Raw genomic sequence first — 24384 nt, forward strand, 5'->3', positions numbered from 1 at the left:
ACACGAGTTTGGACACGGGCTGGGACACGGCCATGTGATCCCATTTCAAATATCCATACGGCCTATGACACGAGCGTGTCTTTGGCCGTGTTTTGGGCCATATGGATGTGTGTCCCCTGTATTTTGAAAATTTTCTAAGTTTTATAAAAATTTCCTGGGTTATCAGTTTAGTCCCGAACCACTTCGAATGCATGATTTGGACCTCGTAGGCTCGTATTAGGAACTATATGATTGATTGTGAATGATTTATATTTGAAAATGGAAATTGTATGTGAATTGTATGATTATTTATAAAATAAGTCTGATAATGCTCCATAACCCTATTTCAATGACAGATACGAGTTAGGGATGTTACATAATATTTATAATGTGACATATTTTGTTCCCGATTAATGATGGGCTATGTATATATGACACGTATACTTTTATGTAAATGGAATTCATAACTCAAGAAATGGCTAAATGATATCCTCTCATTGACATTACATGATAGATAAAAAGTAAACATGGTCACACGTCGTTTGTCTTTGCGATAAATGACTTAATTACTATTTGATAGTAATTGACTTTTCATGAAGGAAGTTATAATGGTTACTATGAGATAAAATAAGATCATATTGGGAGAACAAATTTATCCCAAAAAGATTAAGGATATCTAATGAGGGTAACACACTTGAGAAAAAATTTATCCCAAAGAGATTAAGGATATCTAATGAGGGTAACACACTTATGACAATGTCATTGGACAAGTACTTATTAAGTAACTTTTGTAATGTTATATAATTAGAGAGATCTCAGTTACAATACTTTAGTGGAATGAATTCGTGACTAAATAAGTTTATAATTAATAAGAAAAAAAATGGAACTTAATTATAAATTATTTGAGCCTTAATTACATATGTCTAATCGATCCCTCCACTAGGTTGTTGAAACCATAAATGAATTGCATTTAGAATCAAATGAACAGAAATGTATAAAAATGATTAAGTTAGAGAAATGAGTCACATTCGAAAATAAGTATGGTTTCTCACTAAGTATGGAAATGATCTGAGAATTAATTTAATTTTTTCGAATATTATTTAATAATTGAAGTTTGAAAATAGAATTAAATTAATTGGTCATTCTGAATCCTCTAAATATGAAAATTAAACACATTTTCTCATAGATTTTTGTACTGTAAAGTTGTGATGACGTTAACAAAATTAGGATTGGATTGAGAAAATTATTTAATTGTAAAATTAATTAATTTAAATTAATTTAATTAATAATTTTTATTTTAAGAATAGAAAAACATGTATTGGGTTGGATTAAAAGTCCAAAAAGTATGTATAATTAAATCCAATACAAGAAAACCCAAAACCCTCATAGTAAGTATGAGGGGTGGCACACCCTAGTATAATTAACTAGGGTTAATCGCCCATCTCTCCTAGTAGAACTAGAGGACTTATTTTTATATAAGATAAAAATTTACTAATTCAACCAGCATTCTTCTATCTCTCACTATAAATAGATGGCACTGGTAGAACTATTAACACATAAGTTTTCAATGCTGTTATTTTGCCCAAAAATAATGAGAATTTATTTTTGAGTATAAAATTATATTTTCCGAAATAACAATTCTACCGGTTTCTATATAGAGAGAAATTTACTTTCCTACTAAAAGTAAGAAAATTATTTCTGGTTCTATATTTGATTCATGATTGTTTGAGCCCACACTTGAAGTGATTTGTGGTATGAGAATAGTGGAGAAGGTCGTTCGATTGAAAGCCAAGAATGTCCAGGATCCATCTCGCACAAAACATAAGTACTTTTTGAGAACTGTTTACTGCTATAAATATCACAAATTGGCTCGCTTTTCAAATTTTTAATTTTTCGCTGTGACAGAAAACTATTTTTAAACCAATTTTTTTTCAACAACCACATAGTAGGGGGATTCCTTTCCACACACACAAAACCCTAAAACACTAAAGTTTTGTCCCTTTTCTGCTTCTAGGAGTAGGGTCACTTTACTACCTTCCATAAGTCTCTCCTCATGCAATTAGGAGTAGGAAATTTGTTACTCTCTACGTAATTCTGACTTGCAAGAGCCACGGTAATGTGATCAACCTGTAATTCTTCTTATAAATCCCCTTCCATGTGTAGGGATAGGCAATCAAATTTAGGTTAACGAATACATCTTATAACTCTAAGCACATGCATTCAACAATTATTTCCTAGATCAATAGTCATTTTTTGGAACTAATTACTCATAAAAAACTCAGGCCAAAAGCTACATTTATTGCCATTATTTATAGCGCTGGATAGTTCTCTTGTTCATATTCTAAATGAACATTACGCAGTGCTTCCATTTTATAACACCAACGAGCGGTTTACACTTATTCCATTTTACATCGTCAACAAGCGATCTACACTTCTTACATCTTATATCCCCAATGAATGGTTTTGCATTATTTACATTTTATATCACAAACTGATAGTATACATTTCTTACGTTCTATATCACCAACGAATAATATGCATTTCTTACTTTTCATATTACCAATGAACGGGTCACGTCTCTTACATTTTATATTGCCAATGAATTGTTTGAACCTCCTTTATTTCACATTCCCAAAATCACATCCACGATATGCATATAACACATCTCCATTGTATAACTCATGATACTCAAATTAAGAACTACACCACTTGAGTATATATTATATATTCTTGTATTGTTGAACCTATGGGCATACCACTTGCTAAATCACAAAGCAAAATTTATACAAATCAATTACAAATAGAAATATCATTCACAAACACATTATTAAAAAGGGTATGCATGAATTTCAAAAGCCTTACAAGGCATCAAATATTCCCAGGTTATCGAGCCTATAATTGTGCCTTTCGTCCTGTTTCTTTATTTGCTACAACTACCATCTGTAAGGGGCCAACTTATAGATGGTCTCGAGGCATAGTCACTTTATATCCTACCTCTTGACTAGGGGGACTATTGTTATATCCCTACATCAATTTGGACCCAATTTGACCCTCTATTGGGCCACACAGGGCCAAATGGGTGATATAATTGGGTAGGAACCCTTACCTATAAATACCCTAAGATACCACATAACAGGGGGGCTCCTATTCACACACACAAAACCATAACAAACTAAAGTTCCAACCTTTTTTTGCCTGAATCCTTCTACTTTTTTTACTCTTGGCCCATGAATGGGTGAACTCAACTTCCTCAACACCAGCTCTCTCCTCCTCCTCCATCTCTGTTGAAATAACTTAAATATGTATTGTTACATTAAAATCACACCCCCAACAACGACCTATATGACTTTCAAAATTTTGGCTAATAGCCTACATATACATAAAAGTAGAAGTGACTTGAGAAGAAAACTAACTAGATATAAATTTTATTGAAAATACTCGATGCAAAGCTTAACCATGAATGTTGAAACCAAAACTCCATTCTATATTTATAAGTAGTTAGTGTTGTAGGGAAAAAGCAACATAGGTGTTTTTGGAGGAAATTCATTTAAATAAAAAATCACATTAGTATTACTTTTGTAGAAAAAGGATTAATCACTAAATATGTGGATAGATTCTTTTACTTAATAAAATATTGTGTGTATGTTTTATAGAAAAAGGGATGGATCTCTTTATTATAGGGACTGATCGTTTGTTTTAAATAGAAAGGTTGGTGTATTTTTCTATAAAAAAGGAAGGATCAATCAAGTAAATGGATCAATTCATTTGATTAACAAAATTATAGGTATATTCTATTATAAAGAAAGAGTTGATTAAACCCTTGGAATAAGAGGACGGGTCAGTATTTTATTTTATTTTTTATTAAAAAGGGGATCGATCCTTTAAATAAATAGATGGAAACAACAATGTTTTATTTTTAAGCAAAAAAGGATTCATTCCTTAAATAAATTTACCAATCCCTTAATTCATCTAACCAATTCGTATGGAAAGTAGATGAGAGGAGTTGAGGATTCAAATGCTTTATTTGAGGCTCACTCCACTTTTCTAACTTGATTTAAATATCATTATAAAAAAAAATTAAATTGCGTTATGATAACTATAAATATTGACAAACGTTTCAATAGTAATTCATATTAACATCATAACAATGCATTTTCAATTACTATTTCATAATCATTGTCACAAAAATGTTGGCTTCACCATTGAGCCAAATAATTGCAACCAAACATATATAAGCAATGTTGGTTTATTGAGAAAAAATTGACCAATCCCTTTAATATAGAAGTATGAATCTATTATTATTTTTTATTAATAAATGGATCGATTATTTAATAAATACGCTTGAAATTTAAAAATAATATTTTATAATTGTTACTAATATAATAAGATTCACTAACAATTAATTCTGTTGTTACATATTTCATAAAGAATTCACAATAACAAATTGTATTATTGCGATTAATGACCAAAAATTAAATTATACGATAAAACATTTAATAATGATTTATTTTATCGACAAATCTTATCCCATAACAATATTTAAAAGTGATTACGAATATTCTAAATTTACACCATTGTTGTTTATTACATGATTACCGAATTTGGTTGTTAAAAGATGAGTTTCCTGTAGTGGGTATTTAAGGCCTCCCTGTTCACGTATGTATACGACAGCTGTTGTCCAAATCCAAACTTTATTTGCTTATTATAGTAAGTATAGTTCACAAAACATGATGGCATGGTATGAAAACTAACCAAAGCATACACGCCAATCCTAGAGATATTTAAGCAACTTTATTGTGGCCACACAGCCCACTAAGTACTGAAACTCGAAACGACCCTTCTAAATCACTTCTTTATCAGACCTTCAGCAACGATCGTTTTCTTGATGAGTTTAAGAGCTTCTTCAAAATCATCGCACAACTGATAGGGATCAGGAATAATGTTTTCATCCACCGATAACACCATACTTATCTTCTTCTCATAGCTAATTATATGAATTGTGAGCGCCTGCAAATTAATGAAAGGCTAACTTACCACTATTTCATCATATAGGTTTATACGGGGATTTTCCCTGGTTCACCAAAGAAATCGTAATTTAAACTTACCACCGGTTGACCATATAAAGATGGAGCAATGAAGGTGACTTGATTGCCAAAAAGGCTAATTTCCTCCTGTGGTCCCGCCACATTCGAGAACCACATAGTCGTCAATGGAAATGTGGCCAGCTGCCATTAATGTACAATCAATATAAGAATTTTCAATCTAATTGAAATATACCTTTCTCTATACGTAAAGGCAAATCTTGAAGGAACAATATATGCCGTCTTACTTTGGTAGGGTAAAACCTCACAAAAACCTTGGCCATAAACAGCCTGAATTGAGCTTCAAGAGTAGCTTTTTTTCTGTCCATTGTTGCTTTGGCATCGCGAATGTAATCCAATGGGTTATCTTTCAATGCAATTTTAAACGGGTAGAGAACATAACCAATCTTGTTCCCCCACTCGGTTTGGCTATGCTTCTTCACCATTTTTGCTATGGCCTGTAAATTAAATTATAATGAGATTATTATTATTTTTTAAATATTGAAGTTTTTGGTTTTTCTTTGAAGGAAACTGCTAATGAAGTCAATACATAAATCCCTGGAGATGATCTCAAGTTGATGAACAGAGTTGCTGTAAGACGAATACTGTTGGGAAGGTTGTTTTCCCATGATTCTCCATCGCCCGTACCTTTGCCTGCCATTTCATATATAGCATTTGTTAATATCAAACTGCAATATCAGTTTTCATGTTATCCATCTTGCAACCTTAATTACCATATTTTCGGTTGAGATAGCGAGACAAGCCTGCCTGTGTGATTGCTAGCACCACGTCGTTCACCGTCTGCAAATTAATCATACCAAAACTTATCAACTATACTTAAGTTTTATACTTAAGTGCTATGAAAATGGTGGACTAGACTAGACTAACCGTGTTGGTTGCATTCTTCACCAATTTGACATCATCAACACAGAAAGTTCGACGCATAATTCTCCTAGAAGTAAAAGCAACTGCTCTTGAAGGTGCTTTGAGGGGAGTTTGGGTGTCCTTCAAGAAGTACGTTGTCGCCACACACATCCATATATCAACCAAAGTGTTCCACGCTAATAACAACACAGACCAACATTTCCAAAACCATCCGGCGTCAGGTCTCGATTTCTTGGCGGCCGGAAAACTAGGCAAGGCGTCAGGTTCAGATGTTTTGCGACAGCAAGAGATGAGGAATGACATGAGAGATGTTCCGTCGCCAAGGGAATGATGAACTCGAATAACCAGTGTGGATTCAGCATCACAGGTTTTGAGGTTCAAAATATGGACATCCCACATGGGAATGGAGGTGCTAATGTGGGTGTTGGTAAGGTTGGCAATGTAATCTTCAACAAACTGGTCTGGGGAGGCCATATGTTGATCAACCATGGGTATTTTAACATGATTATCTAAGTCTACCTTTGTTTTCACCCATTTCACCTCTCCACCATTCTTCTCATCTGCAACCTAATGGATTTTTTTAAAAAGAAAATGTTAAAAATGCTCAAGTAGATGTACTAGACTTAGGTTTATGCTGATAGCTTAAACTTTAAATTTAGTTTTACCAAGTGAAACATTTTCATTCATTCGTCAGTCTACTCATATATATATAAATGTATTGAAGCACTAATATGTGCTAATAATTATATATAAATATATATTCTCTTTGCCCATTAATTATAAATAAATAATTTTATAGTAGACAATAATTAAAGTAATCCTTAAAACACTGAGCTGAGCATTTCCAAAATTCAAGTAACTTATCCAATTTTTTAAGGATCTTTGAAAGTTTGTTTTGCCAAAAACCAAAACAAATATGTTTGGAGTTTAATACGGATGGAGATATCATATATGGTTTATATTATGAAAAATATAAAACGTAATTAAAAATTTTGATTAAAATTCAGTAGTGATCTAAGTTTTCCTCATATATAATTGATATGAATTTGAGCTGTGATTCCTTATTCTTAGTATTGTATTAAAAAATTCTAAATTTCTTAATCTTTCTTACCTGCACACTAGAAAAACGAGAATGTTTAAGAAAAGTGTCAACCAAATTTGCCTTGAGAAAGTGTGGGTCAATGGGGCTCTTAAATCCCAACATAGCAATAATGTAGACGTTGGATTCAGGCTGTTGGAACATACGAGCCATGGGACTCAAGGGCTCCTCTTCCTCATCAACGCTTTCTTTTCTTACCTTTATTCTTCTAAGACCAAGATCACAGCTTCCCGATTTTATCCATTCCCCATTCTTACGTTCCAACTCCATATATATTTTTTACTCTCAAAAAGGAGAAATATAAAAAAACTAAATTTGATCTCTCTCTCTCTCTATTTGTTCTTGCTTGCTTGGATTCGCATTTGACGTCTATATATTTATAGAAATCAGACATCAGGACAAAATTGTAATTAATTGCATTGAATCAACAAAATAACAATTTAGTCACTGTTATAAATAAATTGTGATTAATGCAGTCAATAACCACTTAGAACCGTAACGAGGGCACTTGGCCTGTTAATACCAGACTTGGCAAGCTTATCAGCTTCAGATTTGATCTCTCTGCACATATCAACAAGACTCCACCCATTAACATTTCCTGCAATATTTCTCAAGGAAACAGGGCCAAAGGCAGGCTCCTTAATCCTTATTTACCCCTATATTCGGATTAAACGTAGTTGAAGTATTTTTGGAATTTTATATTTTAATAAATTTTTTTCTCAAAATTTTAAAAACAGAATATTATATACACATTACAACCCAAAAGATTTATACACACTAAAAAATTATGTAAAAAAATATTTTCTATTAAGCACACATTTTAATACGTTCCAATTCATATCTATATATTTTTTGTTGTTGCAATAAATTAATCTAAAAAGATGTGTCCTTAAAAACTTTGAAACTAAAATTAATTTCAATTTTTTTAACTTCAATAATTATGCTTAGCTTAACTATTAAATAGAATATATATTGTTTTATATAGGTGATAATTAAAATTTTTATCAAACACTCATTTCACGTGAATTCAAATTCTATCAACTCGTCATCTCCAATATTATATAAAAAAATATTAAATAGATGATGAGGATTTAAGTGGTTAAGGTGTCAAAATGAAATTGAATTTCTTTGATAGCGATAACTTTTATTGTAGAAATTTTGCTAACAAAATTCTCAATCAAATATGCTCTTATAGGTCCGTTTTTCTTAAAATTTTTAAAAATACAATACAATTATTATATAATTAAAAATACATATTTAATTATAAAGTGAAATCAAACTAATATAAAAGTTTGTTTGTTTACATGTAAAAGGTTTTACGGAAAATATTTTCTACATTTTCCATTGTTTGTTTCACGAGAAAATAGTTTGGTCAACCGGAAATGACTTACAGGTTAAGGTAAAATAAGTTATTTTTCCGTAAAATGACTTACCATCTTGGAAAGAGTAAGTCATTTTCCGGAAAAGAGCTTATCTTTAGATAATTTTATTTTTATATAAAATTAACTTAAATCAAGCTTAATATTATTATATTGATAATAAATTTTATTTTAAAATATTTAAAATATTATATTTTTCAATATTATTAAGCATACATATTTAATTATTTATATTTAGTCATATAATAAATTATTTAATATTTTAATTTTATTTTAATAATAAATTTTAAAATAATAATTTTAAATAATATTATTCAAATATTATTGAAAATATTCAAAATTAATATTTTAATAATAAGTATTTATTACAATTATAGATATATTAATAATAAATATTTTGTAGTATAAAAGTTAAAATATGTCATAAGTTTATGTACACTTCACGGATTTTTAATTTAGTCTTTGTACTTTTATTTTTAAGAATTTAGTCCCTTTACTTTTCAAATTTGAAAATCAAGTCCAATTGTTGACATCGTTAAATTTTTTTGTGAATTTTGTTGATGTCACATTTTAAATAATCAATACTCACTTAGTAGTCATGTAATTAAAAAGTGACGTTGCAATGAATCTGAATTTAACATAATATTTTTAATATATGAAAACCAATGTAAAATATAAAATTATATATAAAAATAAATTCAATTAAACAATGAAAAAAATCTCAGATATATGTTTGCTTAATTGAAAACAACTTTTATAAAATATTTTAAGGAAATCTACCAAACAATAGAAAATATTTTACACAGATTCATCCAAACACTAGAAAATATTAACTTTTCCAAAAAAAGTGAATCATTTTCTAGAAATCAGAAGTCATTTTCGGTGAAACAAACGAAGCCTAAAATACAAATGAATTAAATAACCTAGATTAAAACTGATCCACTAAACTAAAGACAAAAGTTTCCATATAGTTTTGAGTTCCAACCCAAATGATCCATTTTCCTGATGACCTAACCCATACTTTTTTAAATAAATAAATATATTTTTTATCTCAGAGAGAAAAAGGGAACTTCTTATAGTCCTAACTAATGTGGTGCCATAAAGTTTCAATATAATACTCCTTTTCGTTGTCAAACTAGTCAAGTAAAATTGGCTATTGCTTTTGATCTATATTTACATTTCAAACTTAGGCTTTTTTTTTGGTAGAGTAGAAAGAAAATTAAAAAAAAATAAAAACTTAAATAATAGAAAAATAGAAAGGTGAAAAATATAGTTTTTTTTCCTTAAGTATGCTTAGGAGGAAAGATGGAAATGTAATTTTCTTTCCCTCCATTACATGATAGTGTTGGAAAATGATAGGAAAAAATAAAACATTTGAAAAATGCATAATTTGAATTATCATAGACATTCTCTCATTTTTTTCTCTCCTCTCACCATTCCAATTTGGAAAGATTAATTTTTATGCATTAGGATTCAAAATGATCATTCTCTTTTCTTTTGTCTCGTTTTTCTTCTCTACCAATCACACTCAAAATTTATTTTCTTTTCACCTTTTTATTCCCTCCTTCCCGCCTTATTTTTTTCCATCCAACCAAGTAGGCCCTAAAAGGCCATCGAATTTTAAAAGAACTATTGATACAAGTAGTCGCAAATACTCAATTGCAACTTGTGCAACTAGTTTTTGTGTATTTTATGTCCATTTTTTGTTGGCATTTTTTTACCTTTCATGATTTTTTTTTGTGTAGAAAATTTAAATGAAATTTTATTAACAAGGAAACTAATATATTAGTTTGTTTGTATTGTAATTATCCTTCTATTTTTACGAGATATGTGATCAAGTCAAATATATGAATAATCTTGCATCCCTCTTCATCTATTTGCTTTCTAACCACTGAAATTTCATATAGCAATGGCATCAAGGGACCAAAAAAAAAGGAAAGACGGCTAAAGAGGTTAGCACAAAATGCAGTTTCATGGAAGAGAGCCTCGGGCACCAACAAAGTACTAAAACAGAATCAAAGGAGAAACACCTCCCCTTTCCACTTAGAGTTAGTGAATGACCCAATGATCTTTCTTGACGACGGACCTCACTTATTGGAGCTGCTATAAGATCCCCGAAGAGGAACGTCACGTTGGATATGGTGCCCTAAGTGTAGTATTTTTGTCTATGTACACTTGTATTTTTTTTTTTTGAATGGATTGGTTTAATAAAATTATTCACGAATTACATTAATACCCTTTATATCTCAATGGTTTTTGCATGCAAAGCAAAATGGAAGCAAATATTAGCTCATTGGTTATCTAATGTTTAACTAATATTAAGCGGTAGTACATGGTTAGATTGTAATACAGAAAGACAACTTATATTAGTAGATGAACGTAAACATGTCCTTTGTCTAATTGGAAATAAGCAAATTGATTGAAAGACTAATATGTCATCTATCAAGTCCAATTGGGAGATGCTTTGTCTTAAGCATCAGAGTGGATGACTCTTAGAAGATAGAGACATAAATGTGATTGACTAAACTGACAATACATCGGATAGGACCCAAGTAGAATAGATCTTGAATTTGTTTATGGATTTATTCACTTGTGACATTCATAGTATGACATGTCTTAAACTTGAGTGGATGATGAACTATGTATGTATGACTCGTATACTTTGAAGTAAGTAAAAGTTTGAGTTCGAATAGATAAGGAATTGAAAGTTAGTGTGTTGGGTATATGACTTCTACAGTATGTAGCATCATTCACAATAGTGGAATTCATAGCCCAAGAAATGGGTAAATGATATCCTCTGATTAGCATTACATGATAGATGAAAAGTAAATGTGGCCACACGTCACATATCTTTGTAATGAATGATTTAATTACTATTTGATAGTAATTGACTTTTCATAAAGGAAGATGTAATGGTTATCATGAGGTAAAATAGGATCATATTATAAGAACAAATTTATTCTAAAGAGATTAAGGATATCCTATGAGGGTAACACACTTATGACAAGGTCATTGGATTAACACTAATCAGTAGCTTCCGTAATGATATGTTATTAGGGAGAGTTTAGTCACGATACTATAGTGGAATGACTTTATGATTAAATGAGTTTATAATTAATAGGCGAAAAGCTGGAACTTAATTATAAATCATTTGAACCCTAATCACATATGTCCAATTGGTCCCTCCTTTAGCTTGCTGAAACCAAAAATGATTTGCATGTTGAATCAAATGAATAAAAATGAATAGAATTGATAAAATTAGAGAAATGGGTTACATTCGGAAATGAATGTGGTTTCTCACTAAGTATGGAAATGACCTGAGAATTAATTTAAGTTTTTCGAATTATTATTTAATAATTGAAGTTTGAAAATAGAATTAAATTAATTGGTCATTGTGAATCTGTTGAATGTAGAAATTAAATATATTTTCTCATAAACTCTTTTACGATAAATTTTCCATGATTTTAAAAGAATTAAAATTAGGTTGAGAAAATTATTTAATTGAAAAATTAATTAATTAAAATTATTTTTATAAATAATGTCTATTTTGAGAAATAGAAAAATATGTACTAGGTTGGATTAAATTATAAAGTGTTGGGTTAAAAATCAAGGAAGCACATATAATTAGACCCAATACAAAAGAAGTCTGAATCCCAATCATAATACGTATGGGGGGAGGCACACCCCATTAGCCCCTGTAACACCCCAAACTTGGCCTAGACGTTATGACCGAATCCAGACGTGTTACATGAAATGGGGTTGAAAATCGTTGTCGCTAAGTTAAAACCACATTAATTCATTAACCCTTATCCCATTTATCAGTTTCGACATTTAATTCAATCAGTTGCTTAGAGGTAAATCATATTTGTAGCGAAAGCTTATAAAACTGTTGAATGTAGGAAAAACCATTCGAGGTTTTTAAAAAACCTTTGTTTTTGGTAAAATCTGAGCTTTTGTCGAGTTTTACAATATTAAAATCATAAAGCACAGTCAAACCCAAGTATAAACAACAGTTCAAAAAGTCCACAATTTTTTACAAAAATACCCAGAAAAGAATCAAGAATTTAAAGTAAAAAACCATAATTGAAATCGGTCCATGACATGTGGTCAACATCGAGTCCTTCGTTACACCGATCAACCTAAGACTGTGGATTACCGGTACAGATCAATCGGAAAGGAGTGAGTTTACATAAACTCAGTGTATAACCCCATAGAATTACGCATGCACACAAACAGAAATTCAGAATCAGACAGATATAGATTCGGGCCTAAGCCCGTCTCAGATTTAGACATAGCTGTGCAAATCAGAATCAGAAATCAGAATCTTATCCCCATTTTCTACACACCATCTCCGACCATCCCTACACACCATGTGGGGTTTAAAACACCCACGCAGCCCTACACACCATATTGTACCGATACGACACATAACAGATATAATGCAGCCATGCTGCCAGATAATAGGCGTAAATTGCCTTTTAGAACACTTCCTCCAATATACATCATCCTATCCTCAATACCAGATATAGAAATATACAAATACAAATAAACAGTCTAACATGCTCACATGCTTACATATAAACGTACATAGATAACAGATATGCAGATAATAGTGCAAGTAGACGTGCATCAGTATCCTAATCCGATCAATATATCAAACAATCATATCACTCAGTTTAGGGTTTATTTAGCCATTACCGACTGTACAGTAGGCCCACAGTCATTTGGGACGACCCATGCAACCTTAGGGAAAATTCAGATTGACCATCGGCCTGAGGATGAAACACAGTACTGAAGTCCACCTTGAACCCAGAGCCTCGTGCAATTTATTCCAGAACCAAGAAGTAAAGTGATGATCTCTATTAGAAATGATTGAGACAGGAACCCCATACAGTCTTACTATCTCAGAAACGTACAACTTCGCTAGCTTTTGCAGAGAATAATCAGTTTGAGCCAGAATGAAATGAGGAGACTTGGTCAATCGATCCAAGATGACCCAAACAGAATCCTTCTTAGTGGGTGTTAAAGGCAGCCCACTAACGAAGTCCATCGTCACTCGCTCCTATTTCTAAAGGGGAATTTTAACCGGCTGAAGCAAACCCGAAGGTAACTTATGCTCAGCCTTAACTTGTTGACATGTTAGACAATGAGCAACGAAATTCGTAACCTTACGTTTCAACCCCTGCCACTAATACAACTTACGGAGATCACGATACATCTTATTACCACTGGGATGTATAGCATATGGGCTACTATGCGCGTATTTCAGAATCGACTGTCTCAGAGACATCCGGCACATAAATCTGACCTTGAAAACATAATACCCCATCATTATTCAATCCAAAATCTGAAGTGCTGCCACTCTTAACCTGACAGAACTACACATCCAGAGTCTCATCGACTAACTGTTTATCTCAAATTTGATCAATCCAAGTTGGCTTAACTTGCAACTCAACTAATAAGCTCCTATCATCAGATCAATCATCGCCCTCAGATCAATCATCGCTCTATGGCTTAGAGAGTCGGCAACCACATTGGCCTTACCAGGGTGATACTCTATAGTGTAGTCATAATCTTTAAGCAATTCAATCCAACGATGCCGCCTAAGGTTCAACTCCTTTTGAGTAAGGAGATACTTGAGGCTCTTGTGATCGGTATAGATGATACAGCTCTCACCATACTGATAATGCCTCTAAATTTTCTATACAAAGACCACCACAGCCAACTCAAGATCATGCGTCGGATAGTTCCCTTCGTGTGTCTTAAGCTAACGGGACGCATAAGCCACAACCTTACCATCCTGCATCAAAACACACCCCAAACCAACGTATGACGCATCACTATAAACCACAAACTTCTTATGAGATTCAGGCTATATCAGAACAGGAGCTAAGTCAGAAAAGACTTGAACTTCTCAAAGCTTGACTACTACGCATCCGTCCATACAAATGGCACACTTACGTATAAGTTTAGTAAGAGGAGTTACAATCAGAGAAAATCCCTCAACAAAGTGTCGATAGTATCCCGCCAAACCCAGAAAGCTATGGATCTCAGACACGTTCTTAGGTTGTTTCCAATCAAACACAGCTTCGATCTTTCGAGGATCAAATCGAACCCCCTCAGCAAAAACTACATGCCCCAGAAAAGTCACTTCTCGTAACCAGAACTCACACTTGCTTAACTTAGTGTAAACTTGCTTCTCACAAAGAATTTGAAGCACTATTCTGAGATACTCATCATGCTCATCCTCCGTCTTAGAATATACCATAATATTGTCGATAAAAAACCATGATGAATTGATCCAAATAAGGCTGAAACACCCGGTTCATCAAATCCATAAATGCAGTTGGAGCATTCGTCAGACCAAAAGGCATAACTAGGAATTCATAGTGTCCATAACGAATCCTAAATGCATTCTTATGAATATCCATATCCTTAACCCCCAACTGATGATACCCAGATTGAATATCAGTCTTGGAGAACATAGAAACCCCTCGGAACTGATCAAACAGGTCATTGATCCTAAGAAACGGATATTTATTCTTCACAGTCAACTTATTTAGCTACTGATAATCAATGCACATCCTCATGGTCCCATCCTTTTTCTTAACAAATAGAACTTGTGCTTGCCACGGAGACATACTAGGACAAATGAAACGCGGTCTAGAAGCTCTTACAGTTGAGCCTTAAGCTCAATAAACTCTTTCGGTGCTATACGGTAGGGAGCGGTGGACACCGGAGCTATACTCAAAAGAAGCTAAATCCTAAATTCCACTTCCCAATTAGGAGGTAATCTTGGTAACTCCTCAGGAAAGATGTCCGAAAAATCCCTTATAGTTCTGATATCTCCAATAGTAGAGTCCCTAGAAGCAGAAACACTAACGTACGCCAAATACTCCTCACACCCTTTCCGAACCAACTTCTCAGCCACAAGAGCAGAGATCACTTTAGACAAATAATCTCGACGCTCACCGATTATTACCATCTCCTCATCATGCATAGTCCTTAGAACGACCCTCTTAGTTATAAAATCCAAATTGACTCGGTGCTTGACTAAATAGTCCATACCCAAGATTATATTGAACTCTCCAAATGGAAATTCTATCAAATTAGCCAAAAAAACGATCCTTTGCACCACTAACGGAACATCTCTATATAGTTTACTAACCCGAATAGATTGCCCCAACGGACTCATACAGTAACCTCACTTGAAGTGCTCTCAACGAAAATCCCCAGGTTTTCAAAAACAAAACTAGCTATATATGAGTGAGTAGACCCTATATCTATCAAAGCGGTGAATGGTACATCAAAACTAAAGAACGTACCGGTGATGACGTCAGGAGCATCTCTATCCTCTCGACGACGTGCAGTATAAACTAGTGCAAGCTGCTTTGCCTCTATCTGATTATCATATTTGCTCGGTGCTCTCTGTTCACGGCCCAAACCATTACCACCCCTAGTCGCTTTACGGCCCTAGGTGGTAGTTGAACTACCATCTGAGGCTGTACAGAACCCGAAGCTTGCATCTGATCTGCCCACTGTGGACAATCTCTAATACGGTGCTCTAAAGATCCGCACTATAAACAGGCCCCAATCCTCATCCAACACTCGCCCGTATGGCTCCTACCACAATCACCGCATGGCTCTAGCCTAGCTGGAGTAACAGGAGCCCCCACTCTAGCTGGCCATCAGATCTAGAGGGCTCGGAATAGAACTAGAGGGCTCTGAATCCCTCTTGTTCTTACCCCTTTCTCTGTCCCTATTCTGGCACTCCACGAGCTTAACATCCTCGGCGACCTTCGCCTTCTCTACTAGTACAGCAAACTCGCACTCCCTCTGAAGAGCAATTAGTACCCTCAGACTCTCTCTTAAGCTGTCCTCAAATCGGACACACCTCTCGTACTCAGATGCCACCATCTCTCGAGCGTTTGGCTCAACATAAAAAATTCAGCCTCATACTCGGCCATAGATTGGTCACCTTGTGTGAGATTCATGAATTCACAGTTGAGAGCATCCACATAGCTCGCTCCTCCATATTTGCTCTAGAAGGTGGTTTTAAAGAAATCCGAACTTAAACGATCAGGCTGAGTACCTTCTTCAACCGTCAACCACCATTGGTAAGCCTCATCGTAAAGCAAGAAGACTGCACCCTTCAGTTTCTGCTCGGGGGTACTGTCTAAGTCGTTTATAATTCTCTCAGTGGCCTCTAGCCAATACTCGGCCACACTAGGGATGACTTTAGTGACACCCCTAAATAACTAAGCTCCGTTAGATCGGAGTCGTTCAGTTACCGACCCTCGACCCTCAGATCCAGAATGAGGTCCAATAAGCCTCTCCAATATCCTCAGCATGGCCTGAAACAGTGTGTCGTCCCCAGTCGAGCGACTCTAAGACCCAGTCTCAGTAGTAGGCGAAACTAGTATCTCACTCGTATCCAAATTCGGCATACTGCCCAGAGAGGATGTCTCAGCTCTAGCCCCATACGACCTCTACCACGACCACGAATACCACGCTTGCGTGCTCCACGAGCGCTCATTGTCTAATTTGAGTTTTATCTATATTAAAAATTTTATGTATCAGTTTCAGTATTTATTAATGGATGTCTTATGCGTAAATTATCAGGTGTTCAAAATTATCACCAAAGGTTCCAGTCTAACTATTCCAATACAGTTTCTGTATGTGCTAACTACAGTGTTTTAGAACAATTTTGACCAAGTACAAAAATAATTACAGATCAGCGTCAGAGTCTCGGTGAACCACATGCTTCCTTAATTATTCAAATCATTTTTAAATCCAATACTTTCTAACCCAAAATTCACAGCCCGAATTCTGTAACCTGACTCTGATACCACTAAATGTAACACCCCAAACTCGGCCTAGACGTTATGGCTGAATCTGAATGTACCACATGAAACGGGGTTGAAAACCGTTGTCGCTAAGTTAAAACCACATTAACTCATTAACCTTTTTCGCATTTATCAGTTTTGATATTTAATTCAATCAGTTGCTTAGAGGTAAATCGTATTTGTAGCGAAAGCTTATAAAATCGTTGAATATAGGAAAAATTGTTTAAGGTTTTTAGAAAACCTTTATTTTTGGTAAAATCTGAGCTTTTGTCGAGTTTTGTAATATTAAAATCACAAAGCACAGTCAAACCCAAGTATAAACAATAGTCCAAAAAATTCTATTTTTTTTACAAAGATACTTAGAAAAGAATCAAGAATTTAAAGTAAAAACCATAATCGAAATTGATCCATGACACGTGGTCACCGTCGAGTCCTTCGCTATACTGATCTGCCTAAAACTGTGAATTACCTATACAGATCAACTAAAAAGGAGTGAGTTTACGTAAACTCAGTGTATAACCCCACAGAATTAGGCATGCACACAAATAGAAATTCAGAATCAGACAGATACATATTCGGGCCTAAGCTTGTCTCAGATTCAGACATAGATGTGCAAATCAGAATAAAAAATTAGAAGTCAGAATCCTACCCCCATCCTCTACACACCATTTCCGACCATCCCTACACACCATGTGGGGTTTGAAACACCCACGTAGCCCTACACACCATATTGTACCGATACGACACATAACAGATATAATGCAGCCATGCTGTCAGATAATAGGCGTAAATTGCCTTTTAGAACACTTCCTCCAATATATATCATCTCATCCCTAATACCAGATATAGAAATATACAAATACAGATAAACAGTCTAACATGCTCACATGCTTACATATAAGCGTACATAGATAACAGATATGCAGATAATAGTGCAAGTAGACGTGCATCAGTATCCTAATCTAATCAGTATATTAAACAATCATATCATCCAGTTTAGGGTTTATTTAACCCTTACCAACCCTACAGTAGGCCCATAGTCGTTTGGGACGACCCATGCAACCCTAGGAAAAATTTAGATAAATGGGCCCACACACCTGTGTGGATCAAAAGGCTTAGCCCAAAATCCACACCCCCGTGTGGCATCCTTGTAGGGGGCCCACACGTCCAATTTGGCTTAGCCTGTATGGCTCACACGACCACACTCTGACCATCACACGGCCGTGTCTTATGCACTGTCTGGTCTTCGTCGATCACACGGTCGTGTCATCGCACATGGCCTACCACACGACAGTGTGGCATTGACAATGAGGTTTTTCAGCTTTCATCAATTCTTATTTTTTTGCATTTCGAGTACACACCTGATATTTTTTCGCAACGAAAATACTCTCGAGCCTTCTGAAACCTAAAATTGATCAATTAAACCCCAATTAACTACTTAGAAATGATATTAAACCAACCATACCGTAATGGAAAACCCATAAATCATCTAAAACATTTACCTTAGAACGCTTAACAACATTTCTGCACAATCAAAGTGTCGATTGGGAATCTCCAGCCCCTTGGTCTTCTCCTAAACATAAGATGCAACCCATTAACTGAAGATTCGTTAGCAAAAACAAAAATTATACTTACCAAACTTATCGATAATGCCCAAAATCATTGTTATAACGAGACACGTAAGCTTGATAGTAGGTAGGAAATCAAAAACAAAAGTGGCAGTAAGGAGGAGAAGAAGAAATCGGCAGAGAGTAGAAGGGAAAAGGGAAAACGGTAAGGGAAGAGGAAGAGAATGTTAGTTTTTCTAAAGAGGATTTTGGGGAAACATATTTGCCCAAATCCCACTACAACACTATCATAACCACCCACTATCAGAGTTTTAACTTTACCAAAACTTTGGCCCATAATCAAGCAAAAAAATAAATACCCACGTTCGCGCAGGGATTCAAACACAGGACCTCCACACAACACATAGACTCCCTTACCACTCGAACTAGCAGGCTCATTCTAATATGGTTTTACAAGTCATTTAATATAAGTCCACTGAGCACGTATAAGGCTTAAGTCAGAAAAATACCAAAATTTACCAAATGTAAGGCTTGAACTTGGAACCTCTCTCACAGTCCTAGACCACTCAACCACTATAGCAGACAGATATTTATGACAAATTTTACAGAAGCAGAAACAAAAGATTTGGGCGCTACAGCCCCTCTCTCCTAATTCAGCTAGAGGATTGATTTTTTTTTTTCTATTGAAGACATGCATTAAATGTATTCTACTAATTCAACTAGGGTTTCATTTCCTCTCCCTATAAATAGATGACACTGGTAGGGCTAAAAATACAATAAGTTACACAACTTTTGAGATATTGTTATTCTGCCCAAAAATAGTGAGAATTTATTTGTAAGTAGAAATTCTATTTTCTGGGAATAAAAATTCTTTTGATTTCTATAAAAGAGAGATTTACTTTCATACTAAAAGTAAGAAAATTATTTTTGGTTTTGTGTTTAATTCGGAATTGTTCAAGCTCATACACGAAGCAGTTCGTGGTAAGAGAATAGCGAAGAAGACCTTTTGGTTGATAGTCGGTGTAACGACTTAAAAGTCAGTGGTGTCGAAAATTACGATTTTGAAAGACCATTTATGTAAACCATGTTCGTATTAATAGTTAATATTTACGGGGGACTAATATAAAAATATATTAAAATTTGGTATAGTAATTTTGTTTAATTGATAGTTAATTAAGGTATAAGTGTAATGATCCTAAAGTTAGCGGTATTGAAAAATGTGGTTTCTAGATCCCATTTCTATAAATCGAACCCATAAATATATAAATGTTTACGAAATTATATTATAGACAATTAAATTTTGGATTGGTAATTTTAACGAATTAGTGATTAATTAAGATACATGGACTAAAATGTAATAGTAATAAAAGTTTAATTACTAAAGAATCTTTAATCGAAAATCAGTAGAGATTAAAAGGAATATACACCTTTTAATGTTAAGTGGATAGTGGCATGCATTATATGAATTTTGTATGAAAAGAGAATAATATTAATTAATATAAAATAAAGAAAAACATAAAAATTAATTATAAAGAAAAGTGGAAAGAAAGAGTTGAGGATTCTCATATTCTCCACAAACTAAACCACCATTCTAGAAATGAGAAAGAATATAACATCCAAAAGTTGGGGGTTAGTAGAATCGACTTTGTGAATCAAGAGAGAGAGTGTAGCCATGTCCTAATATTTGAGACTATCTATGCGTTTTTAGAAATAAATGAGGTATTGGTTTGTTAGATAAGTGTTAGTGAAATATTCCTTGAAACCGATGTTCAAATCCCTTCTATCGCACCATTTTTATTATTTTGCAAATTTTGCCTCAAACCCTAGTATGTGACATGCCTTGTTTTTAAAATAAATATTTCAAAATTATTTCAAAAATAAGAAGTTGGCTAAGTAGTTAGTTGTTATATCTGAAAGTATGGTATTAAATTGAGGTATTAAGTTTGAATCCTTTCTCATGTAAAATAATTAATTTCACAAAATCCCTTGTTTTTTAATGTGTGTGCCACCCATACCCTTGTAATCCTAGGTATAAATGTTAAATTTTACACAAAATAATCAAATTTTATTCTATTTTTACTCACCCTAGCTGTTCCTCCCTTCTCCTCCTCTTTTGTTTTCAATTTTTTTTCCTTTCTCCATTGTTGCCATCGTCCATAACACCTACTTTTATCATCTTTTTCTTTTCTTTTTGCCACAAGATTTTGCATCGTCTCCTCCATCATATTGATGCCATTTTATCTAATTAAATCGGCCCCAAATATGAAATATTGAGTCTCCAAGATCAATTCCTATTGTTGCTAAGAAGTGCCATTGCTGCATCTTTCACTTAGCTTGTGTAAGTTCTTGTTTTCTTTCAATTTCTTGATTAATCTTGTCAATTAAAAATCTAAATTTCTTGATATGTAATTTGGGATAATTTTAAAGATTTTAAAGGTTTTTTTTTCCAACTTTTAAAAGGATCTCAAAATCGTTCTTGAATCAACCCCAATTTTGGCCATCATTAGTGGTTGTACATGCGCCTAGGTGCAAGAAAAGGGGCTACTTTGTTTTTAAATTCTTGTCCATCTATTTACAACATTAATTCGAGTTCTTTAACCCTCTTAATCAACCTTTAATTACATATCAATTAAGGAAAGATGTTATTGATCAATTGGCCATTCAAATCTCACAAATTGAGAAGCATAAGTGCGATTATATGCATGCTAGTTTGTTGTTTCGACATAGTTATTGGGTAAAGCTTATAGATTGATTAAATGAAGGATTTTAATCAATATTGGATAATTATTTTCAAGTATGTAAATATCTTAGGTGCTGACCCGAATGCCCAAAATCAACTGTAAAGCTGAAAGATGTTCGTGTGTGAGATTCACATCAAAACAATGTAAGAAATCTAACTAGTTTGGATTCGTAAAATAGTTGTAATCGTGAAAATTGGTTTGAACCCATAAGTAGGTGTTTAGGGGGCTGTTTAAGAGGTGAATTAATTTAATTTATACTGATTTTTAATTTATGTTCGCTTTAATGTTTTTTAAGGAAATTGGAAGATTCACTAGTATGTTATGAAAAAGCGTAAAATAAAGAGTGGGTTGTAAACTCAAAAACTTAATTAAAAGCGTTAATTTTTGTGATATATTTGATGATTTAGCTTGATGATTGAATTGAATTAATATCCAAATAATTAATTTTGTAAGTGGTCGAGTCTAATACGTTTTGAGCCCTAAAAGATTGATGTGTTAGCAAAGTTGCTAGTTTGACAGTGTGATTATATGATTGATGTTGTGATGCATGATTGTGTCATTTGGTATGAGATAGGTTGTATATATTGCATGATTTGCTAAAATATGAGTTTATGCATGATATAATTGCATAGAAAATTTGCTATGTTATATTGGAAAGGTTGATATACATACACATTGGAAATTCGTAAAAGTATGTGAAATTGTGTAATGTTGAATGATACCATCTTAATGGTAATTTAAAAGTTGGAATATTGAATCCATTCACTGAAAGTATTTGATTATTGAGGGCATGTTGAACATGTCAATTAAATGTGAAAAGTATTAAATTATGGTTATGTATGAGATTGTATGACTTATTGCATGTGCATTGGAATGAGATATCTTGTGGTTGACGGAGGAGTTCCATGGAGTACCGACGACATATTAAGTCTGCATTTTATTCATAGTCAGTGAACTGCATTTGGAGTACTGAGGGTATTGGCAATTATATCGTATTATTTTTTATTCGACAGTTTTACTGCATTATTGTTATTTGGTGGTTTTACCACATCGAGCTATAATCGTATTCGTTGGAGTTTCACAAATGAGTTCTGGAGAACTTGTGGTGTGTAACATATGGCATGGGTAAGAACCTTTTTGCATTGCATCATGCTCACGACATACTCAAATGTTATTGATTTATGCTACGTATTATATTGTGTTGTATTGAATGATATCGAAATTAATGATTGTTACTTGAATGAATGATGACCCATACTCATACATCGTTTGAAATCTATTTGATAATGGCTATGTAATGTGTAACGCCCTGAATAATTTATTTCTATTTCTATAAATATCTGACACAATTGTGTATCTGTTTTAGTGGTTAAGTATTCTGGGTGTGTGTGTGAAGTCTTGGGTTCAATTCTCCCCTTTTCCAAATTTTGTTATTTTTCTAATCCTAGCCTTACCTTTGTTGAGTCGGTTTATATAAGGTTGTCTGCTATTTTATATCAGAATAAGCCTGCTGGTTTGAGTGATAAGGGACTTATTGTGATAGGGGTCTTATGTTCGAATCCTTGCACAAGCGTGGATGTTAATTTTTGATTAGTTGTCTGATAGAGTTTCGGTAGATTTAAAATTCTGAGGGAGTTATGAGTAGTGGGTTAGTGGGAAGAAATTAAGGGATATGTGAATATATTTTATTTTATTTCTTTTTTTTCAAAATTTCTTCTCTCTTTAAAAAATTCCCAAAAGAGTCTGACATCAACTTTTCTTTCTATTCTCTGCCATTTTCTCCTCCCTTTTCCTTTTCAGCGATTTTTATTTTTGTTTTCTTTCTACTGTTGAATTTCCGTATCCCATATTTTTGGTGTTCATTGTGCATTTTCTGGTAAGTTTGGTAAGGGCAATTTTTGTTTTAATTAGTGAATCATTGGTTAATGGGGTTCGTTTGGTATTTAGGAGAAGATCAACTGGCTGGAGGTTTCCAATCGGAGCTTTAATTGTGCGAATCACCGTTGCTTATTCGAAGGTAAGGGTTTTGGTAGATTAAAGGGTTGTCTTTTTCGAAGTAATTCGGTTTACTAGCATTTTAAGCGACTAATTTGGTGATTTATTAGTCAATACTAGGTGCTGTGTGACTTGGGAGTGATTTTTCATCAAAATCGTAACAGGTGTGTTCCCAAACCATGAAAAATTAAGTTTGGTCGAAAGCTAAAAATGCTTACTGTCGACACCACACGGGTATGTGGCCCACCGTGTGGTTGGTCGTGTACGAGACACGACCGTGTGATCGACGAAGGCATGGCCGTGCACAAGACACGGTCGTGTGGTGGTGTGAGTGTGGCCGTGTGAGCCACACGGGCTAGGCCAAGTTGGGCGTGTGGAACACCCAGGCAAGGCCAATCTGGGCGTGTTGGCCCACATGGGCAAGTCACACGGGCATGTGGGCCCATATTTCTGTAATTTTTCCTAGGGTAGCACGGGTCGTTCCGATTGATTGTGGGCCTACCATACTGTCGGTAAGGGCTAACCAAACCCTAAAACTATGTGATCTATTAGTCTAATATTTTGCTCTGTATATGACACTATTGTGCATGTTTGATTGTTCTGATGTATATATATATATACTGATATCTATATATTAGCATGTAAGCATGATAATTCTGAATATATATATCTGACTAGGGTGGGATTTTTATATGTGGAAGAAGTGCTCTGTATGGCGATCATTGCCTATATTCTGGTAGCTTGGCTACATATTATCTGATATGTGTCGTAAAGACACAATGTGGTGTGTAGGGATGAGTGGGTGTTTTTA

At 33.9% G+C, this 24384-nt stretch overlaps 2 protein-coding genes across 2 annotated transcripts; both read right to left on the reverse strand.

Moving 5' to 3' along the window:
* Window positions 1-4653: 4653 nt before the first annotated feature.
* On the reverse strand, window positions 4654-7396 carry LOC108456140 (wax ester synthase/diacylglycerol acyltransferase 5-like). Its single transcript, XM_017754737.2, has 7 exons — window positions 7057-7396; window positions 5949-6512; window positions 5795-5861; window positions 5611-5714; window positions 5309-5518; window positions 5085-5204; window positions 4654-4986 (listed from the first exon to the last, which is right to left on the reverse strand). The coding sequence occupies exons 1-7, from the start codon at window positions 7312-7314 to the stop codon at window positions 4825-4827; spliced, it is 1485 nt and encodes a 494-aa protein (XP_017610226.1). The 5' UTR covers window positions 7315-7396; the 3' UTR covers window positions 4654-4824.
* Window positions 7397-7520: 124 nt separating this feature from the next.
* LOC108455166 (uncharacterized mitochondrial protein AtMg00860-like) lies at window positions 7521-14691 on the reverse strand. The gene is made up of 2 exons (XM_017753766.1): window positions 14385-14691; window positions 7521-7642 (listed from the first exon to the last, which is right to left on the reverse strand). Exons 1-2 carry the CDS (start codon window positions 14689-14691, stop codon window positions 7521-7523), a joined length of 429 nt encoding a protein of 142 aa, XP_017609255.1.
* Between the last annotated feature and the right edge of the window lie 9693 nt (window positions 14692-24384).

The sequence above is a fragment of the Gossypium arboreum genome, chromosome 13 (genome assembly GCF_025698485.1).
Source record: "Gossypium arboreum isolate Shixiya-1 chromosome 13, ASM2569848v2, whole genome shotgun sequence".
NCBI lineage: Eukaryota > Viridiplantae > Streptophyta > Magnoliopsida > Malvales > Malvaceae > Gossypium > Gossypium arboreum.